The following is a 27979-nucleotide window of genomic DNA, read 5'->3' on the forward strand; positions in this document are numbered from 1 at the left end:
CCTCTCGGTCTTCTTCCCCCTTAGTCTGTATCTCCGGTAGTGTCTCTCCCCGCCTGGTCGCCAAGCTCCGAGGGGCGGGGAAAGCAGGTCCGTGATGGTTGCAAACGGGATACGTCGGATACTTCCTGATCGCTGAGACGCCGAGCTCCGAGCAGCGAGCAGGACGCGATACGAATTCAAAATAACGCACGCCGGGAGACGCGCGTGACGGCCTTAAGAAGCCTCCCACTTCCTGGTTTCAGGGCTGCTGGGATATGTAGTCCCGAGACGCTGGGTAGGCGCTTCGGCACCCGAACCCTCACAGTATGTCCTCTCCCCCAGCGCCTCCTAGAGCCAGGCTTCTCCGGATGCTTAGCGTAAAACCTTCGAATTGCCACAGGGGCATGCACTGCGTCCGAAGGTTCCCAGGAATCCTCTTCCGCCGGGTATCCTTTCCAGGATACCAGGAACCACAGCTTGCCCTTCCTATACCGGGCGTTTCGGATGCTTTCCACCTCATACTCCAGGCTCCCCTCAACCCACACCGGAGGGGGAGGTCTCCTGGACGCTGTCAACGCAGGTTTCAGCAAACTGCAATGAAACACGGGGTATATGCGTAGAGATCCCGGTAACTTGAGCTTGTAGGCCACCGGGTTGATTTTCTTCGTTACCTGGTACGGGCCGATGTATTTCGGGTGAAACACGCTTCTCACTTTAAATCGGATATACCGAGTGGAGAGCCACACTCGATCGCCCACCTCATACACTGGACCCGCTCTCCTTTTCCGGTCTTCCCACATCTTGTACTTCCTTTTCGCCGCCCTCAGGGCCCCTTGTGTGCGCCGGTGCAGTTGGCACAATGCCCGCAGCCTGGAGTAGACCGCCGGTTGCTCTTCCATGTTTTCCGGCCATGACACTGGCAGCGTCTTTGCCTCATACCCGAAATTGGCTTTAAACGGGGAACCCCCAATCGAGCTATGCCATGCCCCATTGTAAGCCAACTCGGCCATCCATAACATGGGTACCCATGACTCCTGAGCATGCGACGCGTAACACCGTAGATATTGTTTCAATGTTTGATTCAGGCGTTCCGTCTGCCCGTCGGATTGGGGGTGAAAACTAGTGGACGTAGCGGACTCAATCAACAGGGCCTTGCACCAGGCCTTCCAAAAACTGGCCACGAACTGAGGGCCCCTGTCTGACACAATGACTTCTGGCAATCCATGCAACCTGACCACATGAGTCAACAAGAGTTGCGCCGTTTGAGCCGCCGTGGGCAGGTTGTGGCAGGGGATGAAATGACCCATCTTTGTCAGACTATCTATGACCACCAAGATAGCTGAACGACCGTCGTCATCAGGCAGCCCGGTAATGAAGTCCACGCTGATCGTTTTCCAGGGTTGTTGAGGCGTGGGTAAGGGAAGCAACAGGCCCTTTCTCTTCCCTCTTTCGCTCTTGTTCCGCGCGCACTCTTCGCAGGCCGCCACCCAAAGACGGATGTCCCTCTGCAAGGTGCTCCACCAGAAATGTCTCGAGACGGTCACCCTGGTCTTGTGTATTCCTGGATGTCCTGCCAGCGGGGAGTTGTGACACCATTGAAAGGCCTGGATCCTCAACGTCTTCGTTGGTAGAAATAGTTGTTGTCCATGAAAAGGAAGCCCATCCTTGAGGCTGCGGTTTGGTGCTCTGCTTCTCCAAGCCTTCCAGCTGTCGGTCGATCGGCTGGCCCTTATGTTAATCAAGAAATCTTCGGCCCTCAATGCACAAATCACCTTAGCCGGGTTGATTATCGAGAGAGGCGCTGGGGTGACGCACCCTTCTGTTAAGTTCAGTCGGGACAACGCGTCCGCCTTCCTGTTTTCTGTGCCTGGACGGTAGGTAATGAGGAAATCGAACTCTGCAAAAAAAAGGGTCCACCTCATCTGTCTTGGTGTTAAGTGGCGCGCCGTCTTCATGTATAACAAATTCCGGTGATCTGAATAGACCAACACCTGATGTTGCGCCCCCCACAGGTACTGACGCCATTCCTGAAACGCCTTTTTTATTGCCAGAAGTTCTTTCTCTGCTATCTTGTAGTTGCGCTCTGCGTTGTCCAATTTCTTTGACAGATACGCTACTGGATGGAGCCTCCCCGTGCCTCTGTCTCTCTGTGACAGAATCGCCCCTATGGCTTCTTCCGATGCATCAGCTTCCACAACGAACTGTACATCTGCTTGGGGGTGCCGGAGGATGGGAGCCGTTGTAAAGCTGGTTTTCAGTGCCTCGAAAGCCTCGGTCGCTTCTGTCGTCCACTGGAAGAGCACCCCTTTCCTCAGTAATCTTGTAAGGGGTACCGCAGTATGGGAGAAATCCTGGATGAACCTGCGGTAATAGTTCGCAAACCCTAAGAAACATTGTACCTCCCTTACTGAACGAGGTTTGGGCCAGTCGCGAATGGCTTGCACTTTCCTCTCTGACATGCCCAGGCCTTTAGGTGTTAAGATGACTCCCAAAAACTCCACCGTGGTGACCCCAAACTCACATTTGCTGAGTTTACAGTACAAGCCATTGTCTCTTAATTTATCCAAGACCAGTTTCACGTGCTTGGTGTGGTCCCGCTCTTCAGCGGAGTATATTAAAATGTCATCTATGTAGACCACTACGATAATGTCCATGTACTCTCTAAGCACTTCATTTAAGAAATATTGGAAAGCCGCCGGGGCATTACACAGCCCGAACGGCATAACCAGATATTCGTATAGTCCAAACCGGGTCTTAAATGCGGTTTTCCACTCATCCCCTAACCTAACTCTTACCAGGTGGTAGGCACCCCTGAGATCTAGGCGGGTATATATTACTGCGTCTCTTACTTGATCCAACAAAACCCCTATCAGTGGCAACGGATATCTGTTTCTTATGGTGTTTTTATTGAGAGTCCGATAGTCGCAGCAGGCTCTTAAATCTCCATTAGCCTTTGCTATAAAAAAGAGTGGAGAAGCAGCAGGAGAACAAGAAGGCCTAATAAAACCTAGCGCCAAATATTTGTCCAGATATTCTCTTAAATGCCGCGTTTCTGGGTCAGATAGGGCGTACACCCCGCAGGACTGGACTACCGTCTCGTCTATTAGATCAATGCGACAGTCAAAAGGTCTGTGCGGGGGCAGTTGTTCCGCCTGGCCTTTATTGAACACATCCGCATACCCTTCGTAAGCCGCCGGCAGTTCTACGTCCTTTTCCGCTGCTGTAGCCACATGAAAGGGACTCGCTAGTGCCTTGGCCGGTGATTGATGCCCTGTCAGGCAGTGGTCGACACACCCGTGAGACAGGAAGCGTACTGTTCTGTTCCTCCAATCCACTGTGGGATTGTGGCGAACAAACCAGGGCATTCCTAGTATTATTTCATACTGTGGGGCGGGGATGTATGACGTTACAACGCATGCTTTTACACCGCATGCCGTTACAACGCATTTTTTACACCGCAAGATCTGTTACAACGCCAGCCTTTACAACGCATGCTTTTACAACGACGTCCACAAGATGGAGTGCTGACATTAGAAATGTATAATTTACTATTCTAACTCCAGTCCACGTTGCAGTAGGGAAGGTGTTTGGATAGTAAAACTACACTATTTCTAATGTTAGCACGCCATCTAGTGCATTTCGTTGTAATGGCATGCGTTGTAATGGCATGCGTTGTAACAGATTTCGTGTTGTAATAGTTTCGTTGTAATGGTAGTGCGGTGTAAAAGTTGCGTTGTAAAGGTTGTTCACCGTGGGGCGGCTATAATATTGAATTCTATTAATTCCTGATGTTGTTGTTCTCCTTCTTTTAGTGTCATTTTCAGATTACCGGTGTGCAGGGTGATGTGACCTGACCTCAGAGGTTCTCCATCAACTGCCAGCACCTCTTCCGGGGATTCTCTTGGAACGGCCTTAATGGAGAGTAGACTAACCAGTCCACTATCCATAAAGTTCCCTGTGGCTCCAGAATCCAGCATCACCAATACCTGATGCTCCTGTTCCCCTACCTCTAACCCCGCGGTTAACACAATGTGTGCTTCCGTGGCGGTGGATTTGGTATTGGCTAACGAGGGTATCCTCCATACGGTGGTCTCCGGTGGAGAAGAGGAGACAAGCTCTGGAGTGCTCGCCTCAGCCACCCGTGTGGACACTGCGGCTTTCTTCCCTCGGTACGGCACTCCTGTTGTCTTTGGTTTAGAAGGGCATTCGCGTACATAATGCCCTCTTTTTCCGCAGTACTTGCAGAGCCCTAATGCTCTCCTACTTTCCCTCTCAGCCCTGGTTAACGACGGTCTCAATGCCCCTACTTCCATAGGCTCATTCGTCGTTGTTGTCACAGGGTTATTTTCTCTCCTTAGGGGTTTCGTCGCCATACCGCTCCCCTTATATCTGTCTCCCCCTCTTTCTGCTAGGCGGCCGTCTAGCCTCAAGGCCAGAGTCATCAAGGCCGCACAGGTCGTGGGTTGGGGGTCTATCTGGGCGACTATGTCTTTTAGCTCTTCGCAAAGCCCTTGATAAAACAGGGACATGCGTTTTTCCTCCGGCCACGCCGCCTCCGCCACCAACCTGTTAAACGCCGTGAGATACGTTACTAGGTCATTCTTCCCCTGTCTTAACGCTAGCAGCTCTTTGTCCACGCTGAAGGTGGTCGTGCGCCTATCGAGCACCCCTTCAAACGCTATTCTGAAAGCTTCCCAGTCCGAGAGCACCTCATCGTTATTCCGTACCAAGGGGACCGCCCAAGAGGCTGCATCTCCCACCAAATAGGAGATGGCGAACGCCACTCGAGAGTGGTTGGTGGGAAAAGACGAGGGTTTGCAAGAGAAGTGTAATAGCACTTGCGTAAGAAAAATCTGTACCTTTTGCGGGTCTCCCGCATACCTTTCGGGATTGGCCAAGGGAATCGGAGGTGGTACGGTTACCTGTATATGTTGCCCAGCTGGTGCGGATACCTCAAAGGGATTGCGCGACAGTCTCTCCACCCTATCCCGTAAAGCGGCTGCCTCTACCCGGGAAGCCACTAGCTCTTGTTGCACCAAAGCCAATGCCTGCACTACCTCATCTAAGGTGGCCATGCTCTATTCCGCCCTTACTCCGGATCAGGAGGAGCACCAAACGTGGGTGCGTTATTCTGTCACAGTTATGAGAGCTCCTCAGGATCCGGGTGGTGAAATAGAGTTCCACCTCCAGACCTCCCCGGACTCCAACCAAAAGGTTACAGAGCCCAGAGGGGATCAGGCGAGGGAAAGGATAGGGGTAGGATCAGCAGGGAATAGGATCTGCAAAAGAAAAAACAACACTTCAAAACATCCAACACATAAGCATGAAATAACCGTCTACACTCAGGTGATCTCTCTAAAGTACACAGTACTACACAAAGCTCACAACAAACTACTCTCGGTTGGTCTCGCTAGTGTGAAGAGATCCTAACAGTGTAACAACAATAAATGGCATCCTAAAACTCTCCCAGAAACTAATAGGTGACTCCCTGCCTCCTAAAAGGATAATGTCACGGCCTCTTTCCAAATGCAAATTGGCTTCCACGGTGCTACACCGCCGCCTAGGTTCCCTACGTAGCAGCGCTCCTTCACCGGGGAAATCAACACGCTTGAGTTGTCTCTAGACTCCCACTAAGCAGTGCCCAAAGCCGGGTTAACCAAGTCTCGTACTTCAAGATGCGTAGGCGCACTGAGGCGCAGGGACTAGCCAGAACACAGGGGGCACTGAAGGGTTCGCTCAGCCGAGCGCAACAAACGAAAGTACTAATCACCCCTGACGCATTATTCCAAGTACCCTACTATATTTAAATCACGGGTAGGCTCCGTGAGTCGATATCCATGTCAGCTCCTCCGAGCTGCCTGCCTCATCGCAAGGCTGTACTCACCAGTACACTCGGTACTAACACCCTGAAGGGGGGGGGGGGGGGGTGGGGGGTTGACAGGTCCGAGTCCCAGGTAAAGCAGGAACTGCACTCTCTACCGAGAATGCCTCCTCCACCGACTCAGCCGAGCCTCGATACTCCTACCTCTCGGTCTTCTTCCCCCTTAGTCTGTATCTCTGGTAGGGTCTCTCCCCGCCTGGTCGCCAAGCTCTGAGGGGCGGGGAAAGCAGGTCCGTGATGGTTGCAAACGGGATACGTCGGATACTTCCTGATCGCTGGGACGCCGAGCTCCGAGCAGCGAGCAGGACGCGATACGAATTCAAAATAACGCACGCCGGGAGACGCGCGTGACGGCCTTAAGAAGCCTCCCACTTCCTGGTTTCAGGGCTGCTGGGATATGTAGTCCCGAGACGCTGGGTAGGCGCTTCGGCACCCGAACCCTCACAATTTCAGCCAGGAAGAGGTCGGCTGAGCGGTGGTTTCTCTTGGGCGTGTGGAAGGAGAGTTTTTCGTTGAGGTATTGGGGTCCGTGTTGTGGAGGGATTTGTAGGCATGAGTGAGCAGCTTGAAGGTCACACTCTTTTCGACGGGGAACCAGTGGAGGTCTCATAGGTGCTTGCTGATGTGGTCTTGTCATGGGATGCTGAGGACGAGTCTGGCTGCAGCGTTCTGGATGGTCTGGAGTTTGTGGAGTAGAGATTTGTTGATTCCGGCATAGAGGTCATTCCCATAGTCCAGTCTGCTGGTGATGAGTCATGGGTGACGGTCTTTCTGGATTCGGTAGGGATCCATTTGAAGGTCTTGCAGAGGATGCGCCGGGTGTTGAAGCATGTGGAGGATACGGCATTAAACTGTCGGTTCATGATGAGGGAGGAATCGAGTATGATGCCGAGATTACGGGCGTGGTCCATGGGTGTGAGAGGGTTTCCAAAGGTGGGGGGCCACCAGGTCTCATCCCAAGCGGATGGGGTGGATCAAAGGATTAGGACTTCTGTCTTCTCCGAGTTGAGCTTCAGGCAGCTGTTGCTCATCCAAGATTCAACGTCCTTCATTCCTTCCTGGAAGCTGAGTCTGGTGGTGTCGGGTTCCTTGGTGAGGGAGAGGATGAGCTGAGTGTTGTTGGCGTAGGATACTATGCTGAGTCTGTGTTTTCTGACAATGATTGCGCGAGGGGCCAAATAGATGTTGAAGAGCGTGGGGCTGAGTGAGGCACCTTGGGGTACTCCGTGTCTGATCTCTGTGGGTTCGGATAGGAAGGGTGGGCGTCAGATTCTTTGAGTCTGGCCGACGACGAAGGAGCAGATCCAGTCTAGGGCAGTTCCCTGGATGCCAGCATCATGGAGTCTGGCAGCTAGTGCACTGTGGGAAACGGTGTCGAAGGCTGCTGAGAGGTCAAGTAGAATGAGTGCTGCCATGTGGCCTTGGTCGAGGAGAGCGCGTATATCGTCAATAGCGGCTATCACTTGATCACCTAGAAATTAGTCTCGGATGCTGATGAAATGCAGACTGAAGATAAACAGCAATTGCTAAGGATGGACAAAGTATTGGAGGTTAGAAAGGCAAAGAATGAAGACCTGGAGGTTCGCTTTAGATGCAATCATTGCCATAGTACAGGGATTCCGGAAACCACGTCCTTCTTAAGGATGGAAGACTATGTTGAGACTCTACTCCACCAGATCTTCAGTGCTGACCTATCCAAAGTCTTCATTGTGGAGAGAGTCCACCGTTCTCTTGGCCCCAGACCACCGGTGGAAGCCCCGGCCCATCCCATAGTGGCCCATATGCTAAACAACCGTAATCGAGTTATGATTCAGCAATGGGGTCGGGAACACAGGTGATACAACATCAGGGCAACAACATCTCCTTCTACCTGGACTTCACTATTGCAGTGCAGGTGGCGCATTGAGAAATCCTACATGCCTAAAGAGTTCTTCAACAGACTAGCGTGCCGCATGCCTCCTTTACCCGGGTAAACTGCAAACTTCCTACGAGGGCAAGATGCATTTCTTCCCGAGCCCAAGGCTTCACAGGAATTCGCCAAACATATCAGCAAGACGCGATGCTCATCTCTGGATTCGCCCTGCTTGTCTGAGGGCTCCCAGTTAAGCGACAAAGACTGATAGCACCATAAGATATTTTAGTATGTATCTGTACTTCATTGTAGGTGCTGTGGGGGCTCCACTCCAGAGGTATTACTTTAACTGTGGACTTTTGTCTAATCATTGATTGTTAATACCCATGTTCTTTGCTTCTCTATACTGTGCACATATGCATGTTAACATACCCTTTGGAATACTCTCCTAGCCCATAAGCTGGCCACCCAGCCTTTAGTGGCAGGGCTGTCTGCTTGGTGGGTCCCAGTACCTGAGGGATAGTTCCCAAACCTTTCCTTTTGATCTTAATTTCTTGTTCGTATTGGTAGTAGTGTGGGTACTGTGTCGCAGCCTGATAAGGGGGTTGGTGGGGGTGGGAGGGGGGCTGAGGGTTTACAGGGTGGGTGGAAGATTGGGCCCTCCACAACATTGTCTGTTCACTGTCATGCTCTGCTGTTTAATCTCACAACTTTTTCTTTGCGTGTCATGAATACAGCTCTTTAAACTAGGTCCACACTACACCATACAGACCCATTTTGGGACAGACCTAGACCAAGACATATAACACGGCTTGTATATCTTACCTTACATGGAATATACAGGATCTAAACGACTCAGGAAGACACGAGTGGTACATGCATATCTTACTTGTCATAAAATTGTCATGTTTCCTGCAAGAGACTCACGTGGTACTTCCGCAGCTGGGCTTCGCGTGCATTGGTGAGGAGAAACGCACTCCTTTGTGTTCTCTAATTGTGCCCAAGGTATCACAATATTGCTGAGTAGGGCCTCGCATTGACTAAGCCATAAAGATGGCCGATATTTAATTCTCGCAGGCACACTATACAAGCAACCCATGATCATGGTGGCAGCCCAAGGCCCCACCATGGATGACACAGGGTTTTTCCTGAGCACCTGGAGGCAGATAGCGGAGTATGGACCTCAGACTCTGATATGGGGTGTGCCTTTAATATTACACTCGAGGGCACTGTGGACGGATCGGGCCCCCACCCCAAGCAGCAAACTCTCAACACGCTGATCCCAGACCATGATTCAGTTGATGTTCGGGGACACTGTACATTGGAAGCAATAGGTAAACAACAGGTTGAGCTGTAATCCAAGAGCTCAAGAATGCAAAACAGATTGTTATGCACAATACCCAAAGTGACCATAGTACTGTGAATTGCTGAATAGAAATGCCAGGAACATACGTGCCCGTCACGAGCTTCCTATTGCTTTTAGGAAATTCCCCCTGACGAAGGGTTAGACCCGAAATGCATCGGGGAATTCATGGTACCTGTTATTTTGCATCCACATTGAGTATGTGAACTCTATTGATATCCCAGCAATTATTATGGATACTCTCATATGAGACGCATCACATGAAGACTACAAATCGAAGATTAAAATCTTTATTTAAAAGAGCAAACTTGAATGGTTATTTAATGACAATAATTTAAGCGATTTCATCGCTATCCTTGAGTGCTACGTGAGGACGTTCTTTCCCAGAAGGAGGACGCTATTTAGCCATTTGTTGATTACACCTCAGGAGATTAGGAGGTGGTACTCAGAAGCACCTAAGAGTTTACTTTCCTGATTACAATTGACTTAAGTTTCATGATATTTGAGAGTGCGACCGTCTTCCATTTCTTTGTCTCATTGTAATCGCTGATCTCTCTGGTCTGCACCCAAAAGGATTTCAAAATGTCATATGAAGACATAGCTAATCTACCTGGAAACAGAGCAGATACTTTTCAATTCAATTCAATTCAATTTATCTTTATTCGGATATAATATATATCCATAAAAGTACAACATCACTACCAATTCACATGTAACTACAATCATCTCTCATGAATAAAATAGTTAAAACATATAGAATCAAATGATGAATTTATAAAATTGAATATCATAAAACCTGTACATACAACTTATGAGTGCAGTTTTTAAAAATAAGTAAATTTGACCGATAGTTCATACAAGGACCAACAACCTTACTGTGCAAAAACGCAAGTGTAAACTTTTAAACACTGTGCAAAATGGGCAATTTGTAAACATCCGACTGTGTAGAAAACAGGTTTGTCACATGTATTACAATCTGTTGGGTACCAGAAAGCCCTATATATACCTATATTAATAAATTACAAATAGGCAATAATTTGCCTTGTGTGAACCATAAAAGTGTCCCCAACATTACTGTGCAAAAATCGCAAGGTGTAAACATAATCATAGTACAAATAAGCGATATATACCGACCGACTTTATACAAGATAGACATATCATAAATAGACATAGTCAAATGAAAATTTTGTGCAAATTGATTAAACCTATCAAGGGGCGATCATAGAGGCTCGAGATTTGACAGCTGCTCGTAAAAAGAAGCTAACACGGTAGATCATATCCTCACAGCCCAATTGCAATATTTCTTGATATGCAGAGTTATGATTAGTCATCTCATTTGCCTTAAAATAGGGGATTAGATATTGTTTTGTGTACCTTACATAAAATTTACAGGAGAACAGGAAATGTGGTAGTGTTTGTTTGCAACCATCACCACATGGACAAAATGTCTCCTCCAGATTTTTATTAAAACCAATTGGAAAGGAGAGTAGATATTTTACACTGTTATCGGAAGAGCAAGCTCCTATTCCATCTCCCGATGTTTTTCCTTAGATACTCCTGTGGTTTAGAATAGTTGGTACCTGCTGTCCTCAGGATAGGCATATATCTAATAATAGATGGCTTACGAGACTCGATCTTTACTCTATCTTTGCAATATAGGTCGTATAATGCGTCCCTTGCTGATTTTAAAATTGTGTTTTCAACAGCAGAGGGAAAAAGGAAAGTGTGTTCTAAATGAATGCTGGCTAGGCTTTTATGTACAGCATTAAGCCAAGGTATATATTTACTCCTATCACATCTGAGGCAGTCTGTGATGATCCGTTGGGTTAGAGTGGCAGCAGGAATTCGCCATATCTTTAACCAAAATAAGGCGGGGCGGGATTTCATAAAGTCCTCGACATGGTGTAAGTTCAGTTCTTTGTGGCATATGAAGGTGGGTGATGAAATTTGTGCCCCAAGTAACCTTCTGCAAAATCTGTTTTCTTCCACTTGTATGCCGCTGCAGTCTGCGTGCCCCCACACTTCAGAACCGTAGGTCGCAGTAGGCAGACACTGGGTTCTATAAATCTGCAGTAATGGAGACACCACTTCTGCCTTTCTGGGTTGTCGCAGACTAATTATAGAGTTAATTGCTGTGCCAAGTTTGTTTCTACCTCTAGCTACATGCGATTGCCATGAGCCCGTGTCAGAAAAGACTAGGCCCAGATAGGGGAAAGTGCTAGTGCTTTTTAAGAGATCACTTCCGATCCTTATGTTCATTATACAGTACTTTTTAGGTCCACATGACATTATGAAAGATTTGTTAAAATTGGTACGTAGTCCCAGCTCTTCCATAAAAGAGACAAAACCTGAAATTAAAATACGTAATGTTTTAGGTGTGCGGCCCATGAGCAGATACTTTTGGATTCACCGCAGAGGAAACAAATAGAATATATGCTCTAATCCAAGAACCAGAATGCATCACTTCAAGTACCACATCAGTACAGTCTACCATCAGACAACTACTATTTTCTGCAAAACGTGAAATTAACTAACGGTTGCACGCTAGTACCCTTATTCGCTACCACAAAGTGCAACGGATACCAAGGGGGTTACGCATTCCCCTTAAATCTACTTTATACAAAAACAATGCTAGATTCACAGAACGTTGGTATGCTATTTTGAATAAATGCTCCCTCGATCAAATTCTTTTAATTGTGGAGGAACTATCTATTCTGTTGGAAGAACTTGACAAAGAAGTCACACAACTTAAAAAAGACTTAAGTGAGAAAATGAGCTCAGACGAATTAGCCAAGACACTTGATGACATCAACACCCAGTTGGACAAATACCAGAAAGAAATCAATGAGAGGAAATTACGCAAATTCAAGAGAGATACCGTGGATTACAAGCTTGGAGAGGTGTACACGTGGGTCGAGGTGTACGCCTCTTGCAAGCAGCAAAGATCCTTCAATAGATCCACAGAAGGGGAAACATCATCATCAGATGAACCACAAGCTCGGAGACCACCACCCAAAAATATTAGTGCACAAGCTGACAGGGATGTTCGTCCCTCTACTTCAAGTGATACAAACGTCGAATCGGCACCTTTTTTAGGAAGAGGCCTGAATACACACATCGAAACAGGAGGGCAAAATTTAAGAACAAAGGATTTACCAATTGCAAAATCGAAGAGGAGTCAGACAAACTAGTGATTAATATTTCTCACAAAACATTAACACCCTTTCAAGTTCAAACATTACAAAAAGGCACGTCTTTCGTACCCACTTACAATGCCAACACAATGGAAACTCAAGTGAGCTTGTTCAAGTTCATGCGTAATCTCCGATTGAAACATTTTTTTACGAATATTATTGAACCTACATCCAATCAGGAAACAGGAACTTTAATTGATCTCAGACCCAAAAGTAAATTCATGGCACCACTTTGTCATAAAGTTCTTGATTCATTTGAATCCATTGTTGGGAAAGAGATCAGCAATCTATTCAACTCCAAAGAACAGAACAGAACCAACCTAACAATAAAGGAGCGCAGCACCATTTCCAATTAGCATCAGATAAAGACATCACGTTTTGTAAAGCAGGCAAAGGAGGTGCTCTTGTTGTATTGGACACTTGTTTTTACACTGAAAATGTTAAGGCGCATGTCATGGATCAACATATTTACATGAAATTAACCTCTGATCCCACAAATTAATTTTCTAAAATCTTGATGACCATCATTGGCAATGCTCTACACAGAGGTACCATCAATGAACGTGACAAACGATTTTTGATTTAGGATAATGCCAGTATTCCGTATCTGTACATGATACCAAAAATTCATAAATGTTTGGAAAGACCTCCCTTCAGACCCATGGTAAGCACTAGAGACTCCATTCATGAACCCATTGGAAAATATATTGACCGGCATTTACAACCTATTGTACAAAATATGCCAACTTACTTAAAGGATACTACAGATTTTCTCATGAAACTCAGTAACATTAAGATTCAAGATTACACTCAACTTGTACTGTGCACTATCGACGTTAAGTCACTGTATACCTCAATTCCTCATGACTTAGGAATACAGGCCTTGGAATCTTTTTTGATCAACAGTGATATGGATGATGATCTCAAAATATTTTTACTCGAATTAATGCATTTTACTTTGTATCACAGTTATTTCTCTTGGAACAACGACTATTACACCCAACTGTCTGAAACATCAATGGGCAATTGCGCAGCTCCTGCGTATGCTAATCTTTTCATGCACCGATTTGAGCTGGACCATATCCTATCTCAAGAACAGTGGCTGAAGAGCCTGGTGGTTTTCCACAGGTACATTGATGACATCTTTTTAATCTGGAAGGGAAATCAATCTGAACTTCTTTCTTGCATCACTCAGCTGAACACCATCAATGATCGCATACAATTCACCCATGACATCAGTACGAATCACATTTAATTTCTGGACGTTGATATCACTATACAGAACAACCAATTGATCACTTCCGTATTCACCAAGACAACTGATGGCAATCATTTTTTGCATTTTTCCAGTTTTCATCAGAAATCCCTTAAAAAGCATTTGCCATATTCTCAACTCTTAAGAATTAAACGAATTTCATCGACAAAAGAAATCTATGAAGAACATAGTCTCAAACTTATTGATATATTCAAACAAAGAGCATATCCTAAGTCTATCCTATAAGAAGGAGTTAACCGAGCTAAATCTAAGAACAGAATCGAGCTCCTCAAACCGAAAATTCAAAACGATTCCAAAGGATCAAAAATGACATTCGTATCTAAATTTTCTACCAAAAGCGCTAAAATCAAGAATATTATTCGCAAATATAGGCCGCTTGTACAAGCTGAACCGGATTTCAAAGGCATTTTCCATCAATTCCCTATTTTTGCCTATCAACGCACTCATAATTTGCAACAACTACTCAACAAGAGCACTCCGCAACATGAACTTAATCACAAAGGCACTGTTCCCTGTCATAATTGTGGCAGCTGTAATAACATCATCAAGGGTACTACCATCATGCACCCTACCAAAGGTACACCCATTAAACTACGAGTCACGGCTACTTGTGACTCAAGCAACGTCGTTTATTTATTGAAATGTCCATGTGGATTACCATATGTGGGCAAAACAGAGCGCAAAATCCAGACCCATCTCACGGAACATAAAAGTAATATACGGACAAAGAACACCAAGTCTACAGTTGCGGCACATTTTCTTGAGTCCAGCCATAACATTAGCCAACTCAGGTTTATAGTATTGGAACAAATCATTGCACGACAAGGAAGAGACAATAGAAGTTTCCTTTTGCAACGTGAACTCTATTGGATTAATAAACTTAACTCCGTGCACCCCAAGGGGTTAAACGAACGTTTAGAATTTAGTTGTTATCTATAAATCTGTATACTGTACCTAATATTTGTGACCTATGCTAATTTTCATTTTGATTCATTTGTACTTTGTATGTTTCATTCACATTTTTAGTTCTTATCCTTCGCTTTGATTATTCGTATAATTTTTTATATAACCATTGTATTTACTATTTACCATTATTCTTTCTCTTTTCTTCCTTTTTCCACCTTTTCCTTCCATTTTTTTTCTATATCACTATGGAATATATTCAATTCATTTTCGTTCATATTTTTCGGTGCCCACTTTTGAATTAGTTCTTTTTCACATTTCCTTCTCCTTTGTTAACGCAGTATTTTTTCTATGTCTGCACCTTGGGCGCGTACACTTCCGGATTTCTCACTATTTCATTTCCGATGTCGGCACACGCGGATATATAACGCAGAAGCCGTTTGTTTACACATCGCCGAACATACTAACAGGTACGCGTTTCTATTACTTTTTGTTTGTTAGTGGGAATCTTTCCTGCAGCACACGCCAATTTGGAGATTTTCGTATATACGTCGATTTTCGAGCACTTGTTATATTTAATTCAAGCTCTTGCTTGAACACGCTAACAGTCTGGTGATTTCTTTAGATGTCTGCACACGAGCACACGCTAATCGGCATTACGGCACTTACTTACTTATTCATGTTTTCACACGAGGTTCTTTTATCTCGTATGTCCTTTAACAGTAGCAAGCATGGACATTACGATCTGCACTCTCGTTCACGTTATACTGTTTGCACTTTTTGACACCGTCTTTTATTTTATGTTCCTGGCATTTCGATTCAGCAATTCACTTTACTATGGTCACTTTGGGTATTGTGCATAACAATCTGTTTTGCATTCATACAGCTCAACCTGTTGTTTTCCTATTGTTTTTAGAAAATTCCCCCTGACGAAGGGTTAGACCCGAAATGCATCGGGGAATTCATGGTACCTGTTATTTTGCATCCACATTGAGTATGTGAACTCTATTGATATCCCAGTAATTATTATGTATACTCTCATATGAGACGCATCATATGAAGACTACAAATCGAAGATTAAAATCTTTATTTAAAAGAGCAATTTTGAATGGTTATTTAATGAAAATGATTTGAGCGCTTTCATCACTATCCCTGAGTGCTACGTGAGGACGTTCTTTCCCAGAAGGAGGACGCTATTTAGCCGTTTGTAGTGTTGGTGCTGTCTTGATCCCTTCATGTGCTTGCCCATACCTTGGCCCCATCATGTGCTTGCCTATGCCTTGGCCCCATCATCTGCTTGCCCATGCCTTGGTCCCTTCATGTGCTTGCCCATGCCTTGGCCCTATCATGTGCTTGCCCATGCCTTGGTCCCATCATGTGCTTGCCCATGCCTTGGCCCCATCATCTGCTTGCCCATACCTTGGTCCCTTCATGTGCTTGCCCATGCCTTGGCCCTATCATGTGCTTGCCCATGCCTTGGTCCCATCATGTGCTTGCCCATGCCTTGGCCCCATCATGTGCTTGCCCATGCCTTGGTCCCATCATGTGCTTGCCCATGCCTTGGCCCCATCATGACTTTTATGACTGTAAAGCCAAAATAAAGTAAAAAATTCAGACTGTTCACAGACACACAGGTATCATCAGGATGGGCTATACCCTTCTTTACAGTACAGACAAAGGCGAACGCCCGCCTGTTACAGATAAGGAGGTGAGAAAGGCTTAAAATGATCAGCAGCACTCAGCTCAGCCTTATATCAATCAAGGAAGAACTGAGAGCAATCTGCCTCATGGTGATGCAGAACCGATTTGTGTTAGACCACAATGGAGGGAGGGGTGTGTGCCAACATCGGTGCTTCCTGCTGCACGTTTATACCAGGGAACGATATGGACAATGGAACATTGGTTCTTGCCATTCAAGCACTGCACCATTTACAAAGAGACATATATGAGGAGGGAGGTACCCCTGAGGGGGGGTGGTTTTCGAATTGGGTCCCGAGGCTTTCCCGGTGGATCTCCAGTCTGTGCTTGTCGTTGTTGCCATTTTTCATTGTGTTCTTGTTTTTGTGTGAATCCAAACAATTGAGGATTTCCTGCTGTAAACACACAGTCCTCATACTAAGAAAAATAGAAGTTTATAGGAAAGTAGTGGTTGCTGAAAGCAAGCATAAAAACAACAGGGCCCCAATAAAATAAATCAACCAGAGGGGGAATGTTAATATAGAAACAGTTGACGCTGATATGAGAAACGATACATTCATTTATGTGAATGAAATTGTGTCCTTCTTAATGAATTCACCCGTTGTGAACTCAACATAAGCCCTGACTCGCAAATGCATAGTCAAGCAAGCACTGAGACATAGCCCTGAGGTTATCGATTTACAGGTCACAGGTGGGGTGGCACATAGCCAGCTGACAAACCCACAAACACAAAATCCCAGATCAATCCACAGATAGGCGTAGCAACACTATAATGGTTCAGGGGGATAGGCCCCCAATAAAGCACCCATGCCCGGAGGGGTACGCATGCTCCTAAAACAACATAAATTCAGATACCACATAAGTTAGGAATACATAGCCAATCAGGACACAGCAGACGCAGCACACTCAGTGATCACGCACTCCCCATGCTGGACATCTGGACACTTTACCCACTGCACATGTTGTGCCACAAATTATTTACCAAATGAGGATCGTCTAGAACTGTTTATGGCATAGAATGAAGTGTATATAAGAACTTTTCAGATCAATTGTGAATTGGGACAGTGCTCAGACACTATGCCTGTAACTGATCTCCCAACTGCAATGTTTAATTAAACAAAACTGTTCCTGTTTTGACAAATGCCTCTTGTTTTGTTTTTCGAAGGCATTTCATGTTAAAGCAACAACATGGATAGGGAAAATCCTTCTATACTGTCTTCCTTTTTGTGACATGAGGATTCTGGGAATTGCGTTAAGCTTTACATGTCTGACATGTGGCTGTGTTCAACTACAGATACTGTGTATAAACTCACCATAGTTGGGGCAGACGGGAGCCTCTCCTCCACGATTACACACCAGTTGTATCTGCGACTGATCTGAGTTGATCACACGGATATAGAATGTTGGACTGTCAATGCCGGTGTATTGGCGCCATAGATCTGCATACGTACGACAAGTACTTCCATCATGGCATCCAAATTTTACATACATGCGACTTAAAATCTCTCGCTGCTGGGACACGATGGTCTGACCGGGTGCAAGGACAGCTTGATCCTAGGAGAGACATAGGAGGGTGATGTAATGAATGCTGATGCTTGTCACTGGTAGACAACATTGTTAGCACATCTCTTCAGTCATGAAGTGAGTTTGAATTCTTTCACTGCAGCACTTGTCACTGCAGTCACTATCCACACCATATATATATAGGTACTTGCAAACACGAGAAGTGTGAGGGAATTTTAACTGAAACTGGGCTGATCTCCCTGATATGTAAATACAAAGTATGTGCCTGCATAGATCACCAGTATAAACATCTTGTTTCCAAAAATCATAGAATTCAAATGTCCAAAATGGCTGTTCTAGGCCTGTTTCTCTATAGGTCACGACCCTAGTATCACTATTGGCATGGATACTAAAAGATAGAATGGGGGCATTCAAAGAAAGTTAGGAGCATGGTAAAAACAAAGTGAAGAACAAACTATGTGTAATGTAACCATCCGTGTTCCTTATCTTAGGTGTTCAAAATACTGACCGCAAGTGAGAAATGTGCCACCCCCCCACAACGTGTTGCTCCTCTCGCCTCTACACTCACTCCTGCACTGTCCCTGCCTGGCTGGAGTCTAGTGATGTTGTGGCTATACACCATTAGTCATGTCCTCTATTGTTGGCATGCCTGAAACTCAGAATATCAAAACTTAGGAGATAAAAAAAACTCTTAATAGTGATTTGGGCATGAGTAGCAAACCATGAATGTGCGCTGATGCCTCTCCCCTACCCGCCTCCGTGAAGCACAAGAACGTGATCTGCACTGCTCCCCAGAACATGCACTGTTTCCGCATTCACCCCCTCACCCCAGAAACACCCATTTTCCCCCACTGGGCCCATGTAAATGGAGCAGTATGCTTAGGCCAGAACCATCCTCAGCCCCTCACTTTCTATGTCAGAAACCTGCCTCAGACGCCTCAAATTTAAAGCATTACACCTGCCTTTGCTTCCTTAGATTCCAGGTATTAAAAACTCTATTATGGTAAAACTACCCAATCTAAAATGGACACCACTTTCATTACAGCTACTGACGCCTGCATCAAGTGAAGAAGCCCCGATATGTTATATGCATTTGTAAAGTGCACTATCACTTGTGAGGCAATCCTGGTGCTAAGCAGGTGTGTGCGTAGCCCTGCCTACGGTAGGTTGGCTCATCACCCGCGAGGGTATCCTGGCGCTGAGCAGGTGTGTGCATAGCCCTGCCTACGGTAGGTTGGCTCATCACCCGCGAGGGTATCCTGGCGCTGAGCAGGTGTGTGCATAGCCCTGCCTACGGTAGGTTGGCTCATCACCTGCGAGGGTATCCTGGCGCTGAGTAGGTGTGTGCGTAGCCCTGCCTACGGTAGGTTGGTTCATCACCCGCGAGGGTATCCTGGCGCTGAGCAGGTGTGTGCGTAGCCCTGCCTATGGTAGGTTGGTTCATCACTCGTGAGGGTATCCTGGCGCTGAGCAGGTGTGCGCATAGCCTTGCCTATGGTTGGTTGGTTCATCACTCGTGAGGGTATCCTGGTGCTGAGCAGGTGTGTGCGTAGCCCTGCCTATGGTAGGTTGGTTCATCACCCACGAGGGTATCCTGGCACTGAGCAGGTGTGTGCGTAGCCCTGCCTATGGTAGGTTGGTTCATCACTCGTGAGGGTATCCTGGCGCTCAGCAGGTGCGTGCGTAGCCTTGCCTATGGTAGGTTGGTTCATCAGCTGCGAGGGTATCCTGGTGCTGAGCAGGTGTGTGCGTAGCCCGGCCTATGGTAGGTTGGTTCATCACTCATGAGGGTATCCTGGTACTAAGCAGGTGTGTCCGTAGCCCTGCCTACGGTAGGTTGGTTCATCACTCGTGAGGGTATCCTGGCGCTGAGCAGGTGCGTGCGTAGCCCTGCCTACGGTAGGTTGGTTCATCACTCGTGAGGGTACCCTGGTGCTGAGCAGGTTTGTGCGTAGCCCTGCCTATGGTAGGTTGGTTCATCACTCGTGAGGGTACCCTGGCGCTGAGCAGGTGCGTGCGTAGCCCTGCCTACGGTAGGTTGGTTCATCACTCGTGAGGGTACCCTGGTGCTGAGCAGGTGTGTGCGTAGCTCTGCCTATGGTAGGTTGGTTCATCACTCATGAGGGTACCCTGGTGCTGAGCAGGTGTGTGCGTAGCCCTGCCTACGGTAGGTTGGTTCATCACCCGCGAGTGTATCCTGGCGCTGAGCAGGTGTGTGCGTAGCCCTGCCTATGGTAGGTTGGTTCATCACTCGTGAGGGTATCCTGGCACTGAGCAGGTGTGTGCGTAGCCCTGCCTATGGTAGGTTGGTTCATCACTCGTGAGGGTATCCTGGCGCTGAGCAGGTGTGTGCGTAGCCCTGCCTATGGTAGGTCGGTTCATCACCCGCGAGGGTACCCTGACGCTGAGCAGGTGTGTGCGTAGCCTTGCCTACGGTAGGTTGGTTCATCACTCATGAGGGTATCCTGGTGCCGAGCAGGTGTGTGCGTAGCCCTGCCTATGGTAGGTTGGTTCATCACCGCGAGGGTACCCTGGCGCTGAGCAGGTGTGTGCGTAGCCCTGCCTACGGTAGGTTGGTTCATCACCCGCGAGGGTATCCTGGTGCTGAGCAGGTGTGTGCGTAGCCCTGCCTATGGTAGGTTGGTTCATCACTCGTGAGGGTAGCTGGCGCTGAGCAGGTGTGTGCGTAGCCCTGCCTACGGTAGGTTGGTTCATCACCCGCGAGGGTACCCTGGTGCTGAGCAGGTGTGTCCGTAGCCCTGCCTATGGTAGGTTGGTTCATCACTCATGAGGGTATCCTGGTGCTGAGCAGGTGTGTGCGTAGCCCTGCCTATGGTAGGTTGGTTCATCACCGCGAGGGTACCCTAGCGCTGAGCAGGTGTGTGCGTAGCCTTGCCTACGGTAGGTTGGTTCATCACCGTGAGGGTATCCTGGCGCTGAGCAGGTGTGTGCGTAGCCCTGCCTATGGTAGGTTGGTTCATCACCGCGAGGGTATCCTGGCACTGAGCAGGTGTGTGCGTAGCCCTGCCTATGGTAGGTTGGTTCATCACCCGTGAGGGTATCCTGGCGCCAAGCAGGTGTGTGCGTAACCTCGCCTGTAGTAGGTTGGTTCATCACCGCGAGGGTACCCTGGTGCTGAGCAGGTGTGTGCGTAGCCCTGCCTATGGTAGGTTGGTTCATCACTCGCAAGGGTATCCTGGTGCTGAGCAGGTGTGTGCGTAGCCCTGCCTATGGTAGGTTGGTTCATCACTCGTGAGGGTAACTGGTGCTGAGCAGGTGTGTGCGTAGCCCTGCCTATGGTAGGTCGGTTCATCACTCGTGAGGGTATCCTGGTGCTGAGCAGGTGTGTGTATAGCCCTGCCTATGGTAGGTTGGTTCATCACTCGTGAGGGTATCCTGGCGCTGAGCAGGTGTGTGCATAGCCCTGCCTATGGTTGGTTGGTTCATCACTCGTGAGGGTATCCTGGCGCTGAGCAGGTGTGTGCGTAGCCCTGCCTATGGTAGGTTGGTTCATCACTCGTGAGGGTATCCTGGCGCTGAGCAGGTGTGTGCATAGCCCTGCCTATGGTAGGTTGGTTCATCACCCACGAGGGTATCCTGGCGCCAAGCAGGTGTGTGCGTAGCCTCGCCTGTAGTAGGTTGGTTCATCACCCGCGAGGGTATCCTGGCACTGAGCAGGTGTGTGCGTAGCCCTGCCTACGGTAGGTTGGTTCATCACCCGCAAGGGTAGCTGGCACTGAGCAGGTGTGTGCGTAGCCCTGCCTATGGTAGGTTGGTTCATCACTCGTGAGGGTAACTGGTGCTGAGCAGGTGTGTGGGCCGAGCCCTGCCTATGGTAGGTTGGTTCATCACCCGCGAGGGTATCCTGGTGCTGAGCAGGTGTGTGTATAGCCCTGCCTATGGTAGGTTGGTTCATCACTCGTGAGGGTATCCTGGCGCTGAGCAGGTGTGTGCATAGCCCTGCCTATGGTTGGTTGGTTCATCACTCGTGAGGGTATCCTGGCGCTGAGCAGGTGTGTGCGTAGCCCTGCCTATGGTAGGTTGGTTCATCACTCGTGAGGGTATCCTGGCGCTGAGCAGGTGTGTGCATAGCCCTGCCTATGGTAGGTTGGTTCATCACCCACGAGGGTATCCTGGCGCCAAGCAGGTGTGTGCGTAGCCTCGCCTGTAGTAGGTTGGTTCATCACCCACGAGGGTATCCTGGCACTGAGCAGGTGTGTGCGTAGCCCTGCCTACGGTAGGTTGGTTCATCACCCGCAAGGGTAGCTGGCACTGAGCAGGTGTGTGCGTAGCCCTGCCTATGGTAGGTTGGTTCATCACTCGTGAGGGTAACTGGTGCTGAGCAGGTGTGTGGGCCGAGCCCTGCCTATGGTAGGTTGGTTCATCACTCGTGAGGGAATCCTGGTGCTGAGCAGGTGTGTGCGTAGCCCTGCCTACGGTAGGTTCGTTCATCACTCGTGAGGGAATCCTGGTGCTGAGCAGGTTTGTGCGTAGCCCTGCCTACGGTAGGTTGGTGCATCACCCGCGAGGGTATCCTGGTGCCGAGCAGGTGTGTGCGTAGCCTTGCCTATGGTAGGTTGGTTCATCAGCTGCGAGGGTATCCTGGCGCTGAGCAGGTGTGTGCGTAGCCCTGCCTATGGTAGGTTGGTTCATCACTCGTGAGGGTATCCTGGCGCTGAGCAGGTGTGTGCGTAGCCCTGCCTATGGTAGGTTGGTTCATCACCCGCGAGGGTATCCTGGCACTGAGCAGGTGTGTGCGTAGCCCTGCCTACGGTACATTGGTTCATCACTCATGAGGGTATCCTGGCGCTGAGCAGGTGTGTGCGTAGCCCTGCCTATGGTAGGTTGGTTCATCACCCGCGAGGGTATCCTGGTGCTGAGCAGGTGTGTGCGTAGCCCTGCCTACGGTAGGTTGGTTCATCACTCGTGAGGGTATCCTGGCGCTGAGCAGGTGTGTGCGTAGCCCTGCCTACAGTAGGTTGGTTCATCACTCGTGAGGGTATCCTGGCACTGAGCAGGTGTGTGCGTAGCCCTGCCTGTGGTAGGTTGGTTCATCACCCGCGACGGTATCCTGGCGCTGAGCAGGTGTGTGCGTAGCCTCGCCTAGGGTAGGTTGGTTCATCACTCGTGAGGGAATCCTGGTGCTGAGCAGGTGTGTGCGTAGCCCTGCCAACGGTAGGTTGGTTCATCACTCGTGAGGGTACCCTGGTGCTGAGCAGGTGTGTGCGTAGCCCTGCCTACGGTAGGTTGGTTCATCACTCGTGAGGGTATCCTGGCGCTGAGCAGGTGCGTGCGTAGCCCTGCCTACGGTAGGTTGGTTCATCACTCGTGAGGGTATCCTGGTACTGAGCAGGTGTGTGCGTAGCCCTGCCTACGGTAGGTTGGTTCATCACCCGCGAGGGTATCCTGGCACTGAGCAGGTGTGTGCGTAGCCCTGCCTATGGTAGGTTGGTTCATCACCCGCGAGTGTATCCTGGCGCTGAGCAGGTGCGTGCGTAGCCCTGCCTACGGTAGGTTGGTTCATCACTCGTGAGGGTACCCTGGCGCTGAGCAGGTGCGTGCGTAGCCCTGCCTACGGTAGGTTGGTTCATCACTCGTGAGGGTACCCTGGTGCTGAGCAGGTGTGTGCGTAGCCCTGCCTATGGTAGGTTGGTGAACTGTAAAGCCAGGTCTTCAGCTTTTTGCAGAACTCAAGAAGAGGGGGGAAGGCTCTGTTGGAGTGGGAGTCTGTTCCATGCTTTAGGAACGATGGAAGAGAATTTCCATCCTGGTTGTATGTACGTTTGCGAGTGGGAATCCTGCAGAGCAGGCCTCAGTTGTGCAGTGCCTTGAACGTGTGCGTTTGGAGTTTGAACGGCCCACGTTCATGTATCGGGAGCCAGGGGAGCTCCCTGAGCTCTGGTGCAACAGGAGTTCTGTCTGTGAGGTTGACAATGAGTCTGGCTGAGGAGTTCTGGGTGGTTTGTAGTCTTCTGGTGAGGAGCTTGGTGATCCCGGCATAGGGGTGTTCCCATAGTCCAACTTGCTGGTGACTAGGACGTGCAAGGCGGCTTTTCTTGTGCTGCTTGGAAGCCATTTGAAGATTATTCTCAACATCTTCAGGGTATGGAAGCAGGACGCAGTGATGTCATTGACTTGTGTGATCAAATCCAATTTGCTGTAGATGATTTCAAGGTTCCTGGCATGAGTGCTGGGTGTGAGTGTGGGACCGAGTCAGTCAGCTGCCAGTTGAAATCCCATGGAGAGGTTTTCTTGCAGAAGATCACTACTTCTGTCCTGTCAGTGCTGCGCTTGCGACACTTGGATTTCATCCAGTTAGCGACTTCGGTCATGCAGGCTGTGAACTTGTTTCTTGTTTTAGGGATCTTGTCCGAAAGGAAAAAGTATGAGTTACCTGTATTTGGCCTAGGAGAGGATGTTGATGTCATGTATGTGGATGGCATTGGCCACAGGGATTTGGGATATGTAGAAGAGAGTTGGGCTGACGGACAAGCCTTGAGGTATTCCACAGACGAGTTTGCGGTGTTCCAAGAAGTAAGGTCCCAGGATGGCAGCTTGTGTTAAGAAGGAGCAGATCCAGCAGAAAGTGGGTCCTCGGATGCCAATCTTGTGCCGATGACTGATGAGGCTGGGGTGAGAGACCCTGTCCAATGCTGCAGGGAGATCCGGGAGAATGATGGCTGCCGTGTCTCATCTGGCAAGAATCATGCAGATGTAGTCTGTGGTGGTGATGCGTGTTGTTTCTGTACTGTGAAAGCTTTCTCACTTAGACCAGATACCACTTCAGCTACTGATGCTTGCAACAGATGAGGAATACCCATGTAAGGAAAGATACATTTGAGCTTTCACATCATGTACAATGCATCGCAAGTCTCTTTCATGAAGGCTGGAATCCATGAAACCACTTAGGCGTTTTACTTTAGTTGATGCGGTTGGTAGGCACTGTCTCTCAAGAGACTAGTAGCCTGATTATGAATTTGGTGGTGAGGGAGTTGGGCGGCACACCACTGCTCCTCTCCCACATCACCAAACTCTATCACCAACCGGATTACAAGTTGTAATTTTGGTGGGCAATCCTGTGGCGGCTGACCCATGGTGCTGCCTTTCAAAGGCTCATAGGAGAGCTTTTGAAAGGCACAGCCATGGGACCGCCACAGCGAGTTCCAGTATGGCACTGGCTGCAAAGTCCATGCCATGCTGAAACAGGGGTGCATGTACAGAGGGGAGCACACCATGTGCCCCAACGCATGAATCCAAGCTCCCCCCTTTGTTTCCTCACCGTCACACTTTTTTATGGCTCGCTCACTGCCATGAAAAGTGTGGCAGTGAAAAAACTAGGTGAATACTTTGCGGTGCCGCAGGGGCACTGGAAGCATATTGTGAGCCTCTGACTGCCGCGCCAACGCCAGGGGTCGTGGATACCTGGTGGTTGTGGCACTTTATGGTGGTCCGACTAACGCAGTCGTAATACGGTGGTCAGACGACTGCTGTGGCAGACCCCGCACAGCCACCGTGGGTTTGGTGGTCCTTGGACCGCCAAACTCATAATCAGACTCTCGGTAATTAGAAAGTCATTGTTTAGCTGCTCGAGTCAAACACAACCCACATTGTGCTGCCGTTGGCATATATTGCGGTTCCTTCTGTAGCATTTCAGTCTGTGGGAGTGGAGGAAAATCTGTTTTTGGTGTTTGCCTGTTAACACTGACAAGGCTAACTTATTTTCAAATGGGTTTTTAATTTGTAACCATCAGCAGGTTTTGAAAATCCACCACAAGAGACCATTCTTCTTCAGCGTTGATAACAGCAGAACGCGGTGGGAGAGGACATGCCCACATGAGGTGGAGTTTATATGTGGTCAATTTTGCAAAGTTTTCAGGGAAAATGACTATAGTTTAACACTTAGCAGCCCAGGCAAGACTGAGAACACATACATGCAGTGAACCTGAGAAGACAGTCAAACAAAAGCGTCTTCTATCAACACAAGGGAGAAGTCACGCTGGCAGAAGCCATATAAATGTCCTAAATATCACAAGCTTTTCCTTACAAGGAAACCATTGGCAGATCCCACAGCCTGCCCACCACAGGAAAAACCTTACAAATGTGTGGCAAGAGATGTATTAGAAAAGGTGGATATTAAAAAGGCAGAGCTAAGAAGACACCAGGTGGGTCCACACTGGGGAGGGGCCTCCTACATGCGACAAACCTTTCATTACAAACTAATGTCAGAGCTGATCTAGGTACTCACCACAATATCATCGATCTCGAGGGTCATCGCACCCAAGCAGATCCCTTGTGGTGCCTCCAAACTCAATGAAGGGGTGGGGTGTACAGGTCCCTAGTAGTAGTCAGAGGTTTGAGCATCTACATGGAGACGCTGCTTTCAGAACCACTTGCAACTTCAAGCATTGATTGGCCTTTAACCTGGTCCAAGATAGTGGCATCTGAATACAAGGCAATGCACATCCCCCCAAACCAAGATGGCACCACGCCTCAAACTGACACACCTAATGACTACCTTTGCAGCATAAATACATAGATGATGGGTAGAGACTTAGGGGCAGATATACAAGCCCCCTGCACCACCACTACGTCACTTTTCGTGATGTACTGGTGGCGCAGGGGGCTCCTCCATATTTACAAGGACAGGAAAAGCCACCCTGCGTGACTTTTCCTCTCCTTGTAAAAACGGTCCCTTCACACGCAGCACTGTGCGTGGAAGGGGAGTTCCATGGGTGTTGCTGTAGGTGTTCCCACGCAACACCCATGGAACAAGACACGTCTCCAGATTTACGAGAAATCGTAAATCTGGGGATGCCTCTGAATGCTACGCCAACCTAGAGGTGACGTAGCGAGGCACAATGAGGAGAAATGTTTTCATTTCTCCTAGTTTTTTTCCTCTTTCAATGCTGCTGCATTCTACAGCAGTGTGGAGAAGTGTGACTCAATGATTAGAGCGGCAGACCCTGATGCAGAGGTCTAGCCCGGGACCAGAGTTCAATTCCCCGCCTCGGCGGGTCTTGGGCTCAAAATTCCACGGACATGATAATTCTCGCCTCGGTACCTATTCCAATCATTGAGTCCCACTCTGCAACTCTGGGCAATAGCTTGCTTAATCTCCACAACGGCCCCCACAACGCTAAGGATGCCTGGCCTCCACCTTGGGGGTGCCCAGGAGTGGACGCCTCACAGGGAAAGCCAGGATGGGTTCCACAGCGGTATTCGTACAAGTGCCTTGAGACCCTTGCAGGTGAGTAGTGCGCTATACAAGTATCAAATTTACATTTACAGCACGCATTGAAAGAGGAAAATGCCTGTAGTGATTGCTTTTGTGCAGGGAGGTGCCCCTTCAGGGATGTAGAAGATGCTTTTTATGACCTTGTTGACATAATATGAAAGATAGTTTTAAGTCCATGTTTACCCCTAGGTTTCCATCTTCCTACACCATGGTGCAAGGGTGCCTGTGCCAGCGCAGGAGGAAGCCCAGAGCTGTGACATATTCACATCCCTGTGCTTCGGAATTTTCACAGCCAAAGGGCTTGTGGTGCCACGCTGCTGCACTTCCTTGTAGATCTACCCCTCAAAGCTCAACACCACAAAAACAGATCATGACTGGTGGACACTGTCAAAAATACCAGTCCACCACCATATGTCCCACAGAGCTCGAGGCCTCTCCAACCACATCAAGAGAAGATGGAAACCTAGGGGTAAACATGGACTTAGAACTATCTTTCATATGTCAACAAGGTCATAAGAAGCATCTTCCATAAAAATGAAAACGCTGCTACCCATCTGCGCATAGCTTGGATACCAACTCATCACACGCGACATGGGGACACTTCTTACATAGGATACAAAATGAAGACACCTCTGTTGCCACCACACACCCTGGAAGGTGCAGCATGCACCCCATGGAAGCAAGTGCTTCAGCTCCTCGCCCAGGTACATACCTTGGCCTTCTTGTATTCCATGTCTCTCATCTTTCTATTCGAGGCTGCACACCCTCCACTGGCCCTCATGTTGAAAGCCTTATACCTGCCACTCTCCCATGCCAGGCCTCACACTGTACGTCTTCCACTTGTATTAATTTCTGAGCTGCATGTCCAGCGTGCCGGTGCCTTGCAGGCTGATACTCACCCGAATGTCCCACTCGCTGCCACTGTACGAGCGCCCGTAGCTGAACTGGTAAGGGGTCTCGTTGACCAGGGTCACACAGTAATTCCCCATGGTGGGCGCCCAGCTTCACACCTCTGGTGCTGCGAGGATGCTGCGGCTGCTACAGGCCAGGGGTCCCTGTGGAATTAAGACATGT

The 27979-nt window shown here is 48.5% G+C and overlaps 1 protein-coding gene across 2 annotated transcripts in view; it reads right to left on the minus strand.

Annotated features, from left to right (window-relative positions):
- LOC146863604 (uncharacterized) overlaps window positions 1-27979 on the minus strand; it is a 426298-nt gene that overhangs the window by 192360 nt on the left and 205959 nt on the right. For both annotated transcript variants that reach the window (XM_085627625.1, XM_085627626.1), the window contains exons 2-3: window positions 27805-27960; window positions 17460-17700 (exon numbers count right to left, since the gene is read on the minus strand). In XM_085627625.1, coding sequence (XP_085483751.1) covers window positions 17460-17700; window positions 27805-27894 — 331 coding nt within the window. In that variant the 5' untranslated portion in view covers window positions 27895-27960. The remainder of the gene's footprint in view (window positions 1-17459; window positions 17701-27804; window positions 27961-27979) is intronic.

Source organism: Triturus cristatus, chromosome 2_1, assembly GCF_964204655.1.
Source record: "Triturus cristatus chromosome 2_1, aTriCri1.1, whole genome shotgun sequence".
In the NCBI taxonomy this organism is placed as follows: Eukaryota; Metazoa; Chordata; class Amphibia; order Caudata; family Salamandridae; genus Triturus; species Triturus cristatus.